This window comes from Eublepharis macularius, chromosome 5 (genome assembly GCF_028583425.1).
Source record: "Eublepharis macularius isolate TG4126 chromosome 5, MPM_Emac_v1.0, whole genome shotgun sequence".
NCBI classification, from domain to species: domain Eukaryota; kingdom Metazoa; phylum Chordata; class Lepidosauria; order Squamata; family Eublepharidae; genus Eublepharis; species Eublepharis macularius.
The window spans coordinates 73,536,112-73,548,557 of NC_072794.1; the positions used below are offsets into that span (position 1 = coordinate 73,536,112).

The 12,446-nt window shown below is 37.2% G+C and overlaps 1 protein-coding gene across 3 annotated transcripts in view; it reads right to left on the reverse strand.

Annotated features, from left to right (window-relative positions):
* LRRC7 (leucine rich repeat containing 7) overlaps window positions 1-12,446 on the reverse strand; it is a 234,077-nt gene that overhangs the window by 116,949 nt on the left and 104,682 nt on the right. For all 3 annotated transcript variants that reach the window (XM_054980163.1, XM_054980162.1, XM_054980161.1), the window contains exons 7-10: window positions 7,184-7,247; window positions 5,538-5,612; window positions 2,714-2,858; window positions 791-863 (exon numbers count right to left, since the gene is read on the reverse strand). In XM_054980163.1, the coding sequence (XP_054836138.1) occupies window positions 791-863; window positions 2,714-2,858; window positions 5,538-5,612; window positions 7,184-7,247 (357 nt within the window). The remainder of the gene's footprint in view (window positions 1-790; window positions 864-2,713; window positions 2,859-5,537; window positions 5,613-7,183; window positions 7,248-12,446) is intronic.

Below are 12,446 nucleotides of genomic sequence, written 5' to 3' on the forward strand. Positions count from 1 at the left end.
AGTGACCCTAATCTTCCTTGGTGGTCTCCTATCCAATTACTAACCAAAGCCACATTTAGCTTATACTTCAGCCAAAATCAATATTTTCCTAGAAACAATTTATACCAGGGTAAAGTTGACAGCTTTGTTATATACATTTAATCACCAAGTAAAAACATTCAAATATGATAGAATATACAATTACTATAGTTGTCATAATACACACATCAGCAAAACAAAAGAATAAAAATAAAGCAACACATTCTCTACCAGAGCAATCATCTTAATAAATTTGAAATCTCTGTATTTGCTCCTACTAAATGTATGAATGCTACTAAAACTACAGTTTATATTAGGATTTTTTTTTCAAATCACTGTTTTTAATACTTAACCAGAATTTAGAATTATTGAGTAAAGTATCGCATATTGTCAACCTCCTGCAAATGTATTTTAAAATTCTTGAAATGACTTGAATATTATGTAGTAATAGTCAGATGCACAAACATTGGGGCCTGCAATTTTTAAAAGTCATGCGAACTTACTTTTAAGTACTTAAATGAATTATTCGTTCCTTCAATAGTCATCTTTCCCACTCTTTATTTTATTGTCTCCCACAACAGATTGCAGGATCTAGAAAGCATTTCCAATTATTGCCCAACAGAAACTAACACAAGTACAATTCTGCAGAAGTTAAACATTTATCAATCCCATTAATTTACACAGGAGAAATTTAAGTGTGTGCTTAACTCAGAATCAATGGTATTTAAGTGAAACACATTGCAGCATGTTTCTAAGAATGTTTTCCACTTACTTTCCAATAGCATTGGGCAGAACTGTAAGCTGATTGTCATCTACTTTTAGAGTTGAAAGCCTTTTCAAGAGCCCTGCAAAACAAAAGAAAGCTTTGCTAAATCAGAGTTAGTATGCTTAAGAACAATGTAAACTTCCTTCCTTCCTTCCGTCCATTTTCTTGGTTCCTGATTTTAAGATCTCAAATACTATGGGTTACAGTGGTAGCGGTTCAAACCAGTTGAAGTAGTAGTGAATTGAAATAAAGAGAATAAAGGATAATCCTTTAAAAATAAAGGATTGCTGGCAACCTAACAATTAAATCCTAAACTGTTAATGGGCTTAGGTGAAGTGAACACACTTAGAAGGATGTAACTGCTTAAAGGTGCTGAGTTATATGCTTCTAAGTTATACCACTGAAGTCAATGCACTTAGAAGGATGTAAAGATTGCACTATAATTTACAGAATCCTCCCCCAAATGAACAGACAGCATTTCCAAACACTAAAAAGCTGCTTCTCCCATTGCTAAGAACTGGATTTTTATATGCAATTTCTGTTAGCAACTGTTATATATTCAATATATTCTCTCACAAATATTGGGAAGCAAATCTTCCTTGCCCACAGACAGCCCCCAAACCTTAAACAACTTCTCACTCACAATAATGTAACTTGGACACGGACTCTCCTCTGAGGCTGGGGCCTGCAATAAACTAAGATGTCAACTCATTCCCTGTATTCAGTCCAACAACACACCAACTAGACCTAACAATACCAGTTATACCTTCTCATGTTCATATGCTCATTCACCTTCCAGTGTTATATATGTTACCTATTGTCCACAATAGATACCCTTCCATCTCTGTCAGTCTTTATGCAAAAGAATAAATAGACATAAACTGATATTAAAAATCACAACACTAAAAAACCAATGGGAGAAAAATTTAGGGATCAATTCTAAGAAGGTATACGCTTAAGTAAGTCCCATTTTATTCAATGAAGCTTCCTCCCAGGAAAGTGTTCTTTGGATTGCAGTCTTAATCTTCTAGGACATTCCACTGTTGACTCAAAAGTGATACTCCTCAAACAGAATATTCAAGAGCAGACATGAACATGAGCTTGCTGAACTTGAGTTCAGTACAACGTACCCCACTCCACCCCGGGCTGAACAGAGGCATAGGATTCTTATCTCACTACTACAGATGCTAATTTCTACTCTAATCAAGTTGCATTGTAACACTGTACATTTACATTCTGGTTTCCTTCTTTGTTTCATCCTTCCCATCTCCAGTCTGGTATATAAAGGCTCAGCGATCTTCATTTCTACTTGTATCTGAAGAAGGGAATTTTGACTCTAAAGTGTATACCTCCTGAAAATATTGTTGGTCTTTAAGGTGCCACTGGACTCAAATCTGACTGTTCAAGTGGGAAAAGTCAGTTGAAAAGCAGATTTTCAAATATGCAGGTTCACACTCATGTTTGAGGCTATGTGTGTCATGAATGTGGGAACAGTCATTCCAATATAGTTCTTCATAGCAAGAAACTAAATTCTACATCCATTTATCTGGACACATAAAGGGATGGAAAATGCACTGATGCTGTCATTCTGACATTAAAAATACTTGTGCTTCATACATTAGTATAAAAATGTGAGGAGGCAACTTGATGAGAAGCATCTTTCTGTACTATGAAGCAAATCTTCAAAATTTTAGAATTGACTCTTGAAGTTTCTTTTAACAATATGTCATTCTAGAAATAATCTTAAATTTGCTAATTGTCAATGTTTACTAAGGGACCATGAATGTTGGTGATGTGTGAAGCCTTCTTCCAAATAGATTAAACTGACACTTAAACAGAAATCAGCCCATTAACCAAACTTATCTCCATTGCAACAAGCCCTCAAACATACACGTCTATTTAAACAAGAATATTTTGGTTGTTTTTTACCTAAAGAGTCTGGCAGTTGTTGTAGCATATTGGATGACAACAGCAGGTCTTCAAGGGCTTCACATCCTGATATGTCCATATCAATGCTTTCTATTCTGTTTTTTGACACATCCAAATACACCAGCTGCTTTAATCTTCCTATAGGCTTGATAACATTACATAAAAATGATAAATTTATTAGATTAATATTACACAACAATTTCCAATATCAAGCATTATAGCATGATAGATTGAGTAGCACATATGGTTCACATTAATATAGTTTGAAAATGTCAGTTTATGGAAGCAAAGTAAGTCTGGATTCATGTCAATTGGAAAGTTCAATAAAACTCTGAAAATTCACACTTTCTATGAACACTGCACCCATCACCAGTGGACTCCTTAAATGTTAGTAGCAGGAGAGTTCCCTACATAAGCACATATGCAATAGGATGCTTACAGTTAGTTAAAAAGCCCTATTGTCCACATTGGCACACATATGGCATTGCACCAGGCCACTGGAAGTTTATGAACACTTGCTATACTCACATACACTTCACCTCCTCTATTCAGTCTAGGAATGTAAACTTGGAGCTCATGTTTCTTAACTGAGCCAAGAGGACAGAGCTGGACAGGGATATAGGTGACACACACAGACTCTCCAATCTCATCTTGCAGCTGGTGTTCTATATACTGTGCAACAGAATGGCTATTATTGTCTTATGGAGATCCGCTAATGTATGGGCACTGTGTTCATACAGAGAAGGTTCACACCCTTAGTGTTTAAATCAATCAATTGATGGCTAATGTTGTATTATGCTGCATGTTACTGCAAAGCCAATGTAATACAAGCAGTTTAAACAAGACTTTCTTGTAATTAATCTTTCAAAGAAAACTTTATGCCTTGGATAACGAATAATTTCCCATAGTTTAATTTCTTTTGAGGAAGTTATATCTTACGTAATTCACAGACTATAGGCAGCTCAAATAAATCATTAGAACTTTTTAACATTGCATTTGAACAGCTTTGAGGAATTCCATGTAGACTTCCTGTTTTGATTAGAAGCTGGGTATACAAACAGGCACACTGCATCAGGTTTCTATGACTGATTCTCTAGTCAGATTACTTGGCTGAAACTATGGGAATAGTCAGCACTACTAGCTTTGACACTGCCAATCTCTTATTCAGAAGGGATGGAGGACAGATTCCAGGACTTGTTCTGGATATGTGTAAATAAAATGAAATACCCACATTCTGATTATTGGATCATAGGCCAAATGAAATAAAATGCTACCATGTCAAGCTGAAGTAGTAATCTCAGTAATGGTTGATTTTGTAACTCAAACACATTTTTGCAGCATATAATATTATATACTGAACAAAACATTTATGTACTATAAGCCCAGTAAGTGTTGTTGGTAATAATGATGCTATTATGTACACATCACTGTCATTTATGGTGACAGCTTTGTTCAAACAGGAATAACCTTCTGCACTGGAAACAAAATTTTTACAATAAGTTCTTTGTAAAATTATTTCATGCCGAATTAATTAGGTCAACAGTTGGAATTAAGATATTACAAAGCAAAAGAAAAATAAAAAATAAATAAGAGGTCGACCATGAGTCTGTGACAGCTATTAAAGAAGTAAGCCAATTGCATATCTCCTGTCAGACAACACACACTACTTTTCTTATGAGTTATAATGCAATTGACTTTTTTCAAGTGGTGCTATTATCTACAGTAACTGTGTAACAGTAAAGCACACTTAGGGAGACAGTTTTCACGTTTTTTCGTGTAATACACACACTCACATTCTTGATTTAAGGAGGTATTTCTTGTGCATATTTTACAAATCAGTCTCTTTGGGGATTTTAAATCTTACTCAGAAATACCTTATGTCACCACAACCAAGATATGTATTAGCTGAACCACCAGATTGATTTGGTGCTCCCAGTGCCTCAAGTCAGCAAAGCTTCAGTGCATGAAAAATGAATGAGTCAAGACAAGTTATTAAGATGATAGATTTTTAGATTTAGTTCCATTTTCTTCACCATCAGCTTCCATCATCACTTCCTCCATCATCACTTCCACATTCAGCTAATACCGCAGAATTGTCATGCAGAGAAGGGAACTTGCAAATGAAGGTTGTGAGCTGCACACACTGCCTATGTCATTCCTCAGCAACTTAAGTCAGGATGATCCTATGCTGCACAGTGAAGAGAGCTCACATTCAGCTGGTTCAGTGGGACTGTCATGTCCAAAGCCACTCTAAACATATATATAAACACCAGCTGAAAGGGTTCCTGTGTTACAGGGTATGGAAAGCTGTCTAAGAACATTTTCTAGACCTCACATGTTATATCCCTCAGAAATCCAACTGTCCGATATAGTATCTAAGCAATTAGTTCTTCAGAAGGTGCAGTATTAAGGAGGACATTCTTTATTATCCTCTTCAGAAGCACAGCTTCAGAAGCCTATCATAGTGCATATTAAAAGCCTTAATTTAAGCTCTCATGTATCAGCCACCATTTTTTCTACCCAAGATCCTCTGTGTTTTCTATATCATTCCAAAACATGCCTACCATTAATGAAATGAGAAATCTTGCATGTTTTAATATGAAATAGCATGGAAATGTAACTAAGGTTTGACATGCATTGCTGAATTAGATCAATAGGCTTACTATTTATGTATTACTATTATTTTGTACAAAACTGTATTTTACACTAAGCTCTCAGTATAGTAATACATTAAAATAATTTGCACTTCTAGATATGTGTATTGATATGTGTATCTGTATTTATCATATTTTACCAAATAATTACATTATAAAAATATCCCTACCCCAGGTAGTGTCTGAAGTGAATTATTGTCCATCCACAATTCCTTTAGATTTTGAACTTGTTCTAGAACTTCCGGCTGAAAAAAAGTAGCTTTTATAAATGCAATAGTTAAACAAATCAAAACTATATTCTAATTATTGTTTTTTTCATCTTTTCTAATTATTGATTGTTCATCATCTGTTCTAATTATTGAATGTTCATACTCTAATTATTGATTGTTCATCTTTTAAAACAGAACAAAACACTTTTTTAATGTGACTGCGTCATCATTTTTTTAAAATAAGCTTTACTTATGAACCAGAATCAGAATTTTTATTGCATGCAAAGGCCATCACAATCAAGCAAATAACACATGTAAGCAAAACATAAACACTAAAAGATAAAACTATATTTCAAAAAACACGTAAGTATACATTAAAGTACATGAGCACCTTTGTTATACAAAGGTGAAGGACTCTCAACCATTAAGCACAGATTGAGCCCTGATTTTCTTAGCTGCCAGGGCAAACTATGCTATTCTATAAGAAATGTGTAGATCCAGGTCAGAAAGAAGGAGGGTTACTTTTCTCACTATGGGGGAAGAATCAAAGTTTTTAAAGATTTCACTAAGGAATTTATTTCTGGGCTTTGTGTATAGAGGGCAGAACAAAATATAGTGTGGAAGGTCTTCAGGGACTGAAGCTCCACAAATACAGAAACGGGCAACAATTGGTATTTGTGTGTAATGATTATCTAAAGTAGCTGATGACATGGCTTGAAACCTCAGAGAATAAAGCCATTCTAAGACTAGGAAAGGTGATTTTGGTCAAATAACAGGCTCTGCCGTGGTCCCTCGTGAACATCTTGAACCAGGGAGAAAGTCTGTAACAGAGAGTTGTACTTCTGTCCAGTTCAGCATCCATCTCATATATTGAGACCGCCCAAGGGGCCTCCCAAAAGTCATCTCCCAGGGAATAACAACTGAGGATATTGTTAAAGCCGGTAGAGCAAACGACATCTGACTTTACTTATGAAATAAGTGACTGTCCTATTAAATATGCATGACAAGACACATTTCTGAATATGAAAGATAATATCTAACAGCCTTTTCCCAGGAATCCACCACTAAAGGATGGGCAGCAACATTACACTCTTCAGGACAGGGGCAAGGGTGCTAGAAACCCAGAGCAGCCATGGCAGATCTGCCTAAAGATGTTAGAAACTATAATCAAGTAAGCATGAAGATAAGGAATTTATAACTTTTTATCTTCATAAGCTTCTATGTTATTCTTCCCCAAATCAAGGTCCTGTACATTAACCCATTTAATCCTCAGCACCATGTATTATAAAGAGAGACTATTTCTACTACTTCACCATTATCCCTATCTATGCATACAAACCATGTGGCTTGTGGAAATAGATCCATCACTTCACACATAATTTGTTTACTGTTCATGCAAAGTATTACCAAGTACAGCTTTTTCATGTACAGAAAACAAAGCACTGTTTCTTGATCCTGAATGCATCAGTATACAATACATGGCTCTGTGTGTTTGTGCTACAGTGAGTGACCAGGATGTTAACTGGACTAGGGCATTTGTGTATTAAAGGCTCAGTCTACACAGACATTTTTAAAATGTTTCTTTTTGAAAAATGCATTGTTCTTACCAGTTCGGCAAATTCATTATTGCCTAGGTCAAGCCTCTCTAGTTGTGTCAGTTTGTGCATTGACCTGTAAGAAAGCAAAGATAAATAATTGGAATTGTACCAGTGATAACAACTTTAAACCAGTTACATGATGTAATGTTGGGGAAAGCCCGCGTCGATAGAAGACTCCATGTGCATGAGACACCTCCTGCTTCCACGTAAGTGTTTCTTAATTAGAACCCGAAACAAATATATTCTATGAGGAAATCAGGTCTGTCCTTTAAGAGTTTCAAAGGAGGAAGAATTCTGCTAAGAGTGGCTTCTCCTGTCATCACATTTATGTGACCTGGCAATCCTAAGGACGAATAGGAAATGTATTAAACTAAAAAGGGAAAAACAAAATTGACCAATACAAATGGAATCCCAGAATATATGAGTATATATATTTAATTTATATATATATAAAAAAACATCTTAAACAAGAAGCAGAGGACCATATATATAGTCCAATGCTACAGAACAGGCTGTGGCAAAGAAATCAGCATATAAATGTAATCCCCATTAGCAAAACCAGAATTATCTGAATTTCTTGGGCTTCTGCATCTCTACAGCCATTTTATTCTGTGGCACAATAATTCGGTTTATTTGGATTTCTGATTATTCAAGTGCCTTAGATGTGTTTGGCCTTGTCAAACACATCTAAACACACATTATTGCCTGTGTCAAACACACAGTTCACATCTGCTTGAATGAAGGAAAAACTGTAAACAGAATTGCACAGCTTGGGCTGTGGGCAAGAAATCTTTTATTAAAGAGTTTGAAAGTGGTTGGGAAAATTTTGGGATCTGAAGGGTGCTGCTATTGCTCTGAGACTGATATTGCAGTAAGCCTTGCATTGCCTGTGGAGTGTGTTTGATTCTGTGCCCTGAAAGTACAAGGTATGCCTTTGCCTTTGTTTCCATTCCAGTTACAGCCTTTTGGGACATCAAACGGTTCTCAGAGTTATGAAGTTCCAGCTGTGAACAACCCAACATTAAGGAATAGTTTCAGCTACAGCAGAGCGAGCAGAGACTAGTCCCCATCCCATTGCTGAGAATAAAACAAGCGATGATAGTAAGAGAAAAGTTATGCAAGGTCAATTCACTGGCTATATCATACAACTGTAAATTCTATGCTAGTTTCCTAAATATATTTCGTATTGTTTTCCATTTCAGTATACAAGCCCATCTATTTTAGTAACCACTTTTAGCAACCATTTCCAGGGGCAATGTTATAGGATTGCTGCCATAAGAGAGAACATTTACCAATTATTACTTGCCTTCCCCCTGCCATCTCCTTATAAACGTTAGTTAGACTTTGCAGTTTCTGCCTTCAACTCATTCCTTTCCTTGACTTTTAATTGCATACTCATAATTTCCCTAATCTCCCATTCCCATGCCTGATTCGCCCCTTTTGTTCATTACCTTCATGCTATCATACCACTGAGTACCTCTTGAGAATAGCTGACTTTTTATTATTTGGAATCTCATTCTCTCCTCACTGTTGCCTGTCATGTACCTGGTGGAACAACTCTACTAAAGTTTCCTATCTCCACCAACTCTAACAATCTGCAATGTATCTTCTCCACTTCTGACACCCTACTAAGGCCTGTATCACTACTCCCCACCCCGCTTTGCACTCCACTCAAGATTTTGTTTCCTTCATCAATGATAAAACTGAAAATACCACATGATCTCTCTATCTCTCTTGCATCAAGTTTGTTTTTCCAGCTCTTCCCACAGCCACACACCTCCTTCAAACTCTTTCCTCTTCCATCTCAGTTATTAATTTTGTCCACAGCCTCCACCTGGCTCTTTGATGTTATTCCCTTCCCAGTTCCAATTGCCATCAGACACACAATCAACTCATTTCCCCAACACAACCATGTCCCTTTATTCTGGCTCCTTCTCACCTATATTCAAACGTCTCTGATACAAGTGGGTGAATAGTGTCTGTTGTCTATTCCTTCCCATCTTCACCTTTACATTGCCAGGTGCATTTCTATTTTCCCCATTAAGCCCAACTATATACGTGCCAGAGAAAACCTACAAGCCAACTGGATCAACAAAAACCAGGAAGGCAATTTTGAACAGATCCTTCTGGAGTTTTAATTGCTTGTTCTTGGTACAGAAGACTATGCGTGTGACAAAAGCCAAATAGCAAAAATTGCCGATCTTTCAGACTCAGGGTATTAGAGGCATCTTTTTAATTCCCCTTACACCTATTATGGTTTTAAAAGAAGGATAATATGATGCTGTAGGGAAAATTCAGGGAATTTTAGGGGAAATTTGCACCCGGATCTGGATAGCCTAGGTGAGCCTGATCTCATCAAATCTAAGAAGCTAAGCAAGGTGAGGCTTGGTTGGTAATTGGATAGGAGACCTCCAGTGAAGACCAGGGCTGCAGAGCCAGGCAATGGCAAACTACCTCTGTTAGTCTCTTGCCATGAGAACCCCACCAGGGGTCACCATAAGTCAGTTATGACTTGAGGGCACTCTCCACCAATGTGATGCTGTAGGGGAAATTCAGCTCTGTACAGCAACATATACCATTTCCACTTCCCCTTTTCTCAAGACTTTCTCTCTTGTGCTCCCTATCCATGTTTTTGTCTCACTACATAAGTAGTCAGCCAGCACCTAGGGCACTGTTGGTGAGTTCACAGTGTCAGCTTGCAAGCTTTTTCCCACCCATCCACAACTATCTGGAAACAACTCCATGGGACTTTTGGTATCAAACTGACAGTTCCTGAACAGGATATACTACCAGAGAAAAATGAATTACCTAAATGACAAAGCAATTATAAAATTTTCATATTACTTTGAGTTTGTATAGAGTAACTTTTCATTACTAATATCACAAGAGCTACTCCGCCATCCACTTGCCTCTTCCCTAAGTTACCCATGGTCCAGAATGTTGTTTAGCAGCTATGGCTATATAGTAGTTTAGCAGCTATTCAGGTGCAATTTGTGAACCTTTGACGTGTCCAGTCTTACGTATGTTTACCTGGAAGTGAATTTCATAGGACTTACTTTCAAACAAAGATGCATGAAAGTACAGCCATACATTCTGCAGCACTAAGATGAGAAGAGAGTAGATTCATGAAAAACAGTGTGAGGGTAGGCAGAGGGACATGAGATTTTATGAGTGAAGGGAAGAAAGGGCTGTCAGTGTGGCTGAGGTTGGCCATGTTCTGGCATCCTTAATATTTTAACATGTTGCAAGACTGAGAAGGTGGAAAGACAGACAAAAGACAGAGACGTCAACTCAAAGTGACAGAAGTAGCAAAAGATGAATGAAGGCGGAAGAACTGACAAAGGTCCAAAGATTCTCAGGTAACAGAAGCAAAGGCAATTGATAGAAAAGGGAGCCTGGTATACACAACAGCTCCATGAGCTCACTGAAAAGAGAGAAGGCACAAGATCATTGGCCCTGCCCCCTTCCTCTGCACAATCACATGGTCATCTGCAGAGGCAACTGCATGGAGGAAGTGGCCACACACTTCCTCCCTGCAGACAACTAATCAACTGCACCAGAGCAGGAGGTAAGGCCAGTGCACTCATGTCTGTTCTCACTCCACATGCATTCAGTGAATGTGTGAGGCTGCGTGTACCAGGCTAAAGATGATGGAGGGAGAGAGAAGGTAAAAAACACAGAAGAGAATTTTTAAATGACTTTAAAATGGTGGCGGCATCATCATGGCAGCAATGATGCCGTCATGTCTAGTCTGGTCCTCATGGAACAGGGAACGTAGCAAAGTTGCTTGGTCTGAGGAGAAATACATCTTCATCTTTTCATTGTTAAGAAACACCCTGTTGCCCTATACTCTACATTTGATTCTGATGAACGGAAACACTTGTCTGCCACTGGTCAAAAAGCAACAGTGATTGTGGGTCCAAGAAGGAACAAGAATGACTAGATAGTTCGAAGATCACTATTCTGAATCAAAGGTTTCAGCTAAGAGCCATATGAGTGATTTAATTAATGTGCCAGTTAGTATTGTTATGGGAAAGTGAATTTCTTTCCCCAAAATACATCTTTTTAAGTTATAGTCATTGATTCCTCTTATTCTCTTTTTTGTCTCTGAAAAGAGAAATTTCATAAAGAAATCAACGCACCCTTTTGTAACTTCAGTCCTTGCAGCTGTTTATGTTATGCACCACTCGGTGCTTTAGCAGGAAAATAGGAAGGTTTTGGAAGACATTGCCTGCTTCTGAGTGAAATTTTGTAGAACCTCCCTTCCTGTCCCTCTTGTCTTCAAATTTCTTTTTCATCAAAATGGAATTGATTAGAAACTGATTTTAAATTCCTAAAAAGAGGAAAAGAAACAGATCGTTGATTTTCAGGGGGAAACTGAGGAAAGAGGAATTAAAAGAATTTCTCGACACTGGTGTTGGTTAAACATCTTCCACAATCAGCTTAAATGCGGAAGAGTGCCACATCAGGGAAAGGCTCCTTCTGCCACAAAATGTGGCTCAGCTAGCACAACAGATCTGCAGAATTCCACATTATTTGGAAATCAATGCCCAATAAAAATATTTTTCAATAACTCCACCTTAAAGCAACTTTAGAAAATGGTCTTCCAATGATTTTAGTCAAATTATGAGTGGTACAAATAAGTTCCCTCTGTTCTTTGTAGCCACTGTTATGTTTGTTTTGATGTGTATACAGTCAACATGTTAAATTTGTTCTAAAATGAAAGTAATTTCCCCAGTGTTTTTCAAATTAAGTCTCATAGTGTTTAGTCTATTTCCTCAAACAACCATATCTCCCACACCTGGGCATTTTGCAGTATAGTTGTCATGGTTATATGTTCTCCTTTTCTTTTACAGCCGAATCTAATAATCACTCCACATTTCTTTCACATTTTTACAATTCCTCTGTGGGCAGAGTTAATATTTCATTGCTGATGTATTTCTACACATAGGCCATAATCCAAAATAGTCAGACATCCTTATGCCCATTAGAATTAATGTTTAACCATTATGTACATTCCCCATGGTGAAAAGATTATCAGTTAGAATAGGGAACTTCATTTTTTCATAAGGTTAATTAACTAATCTTATTATTTTCTCAGGCTAAGATTTATTGAATGTTCCTAATTGCAATATGTATACAGTAAATAGAATGCTGAAATTTCTCCCAAGTCATGATACCTGACATGCTGCCCCCTCTCAACAGAAACCCCTCTTTTAGCTATGGAACCCATTTGACCTGGCTGTCAGAGGCGTGAATAAAATATTCTGCT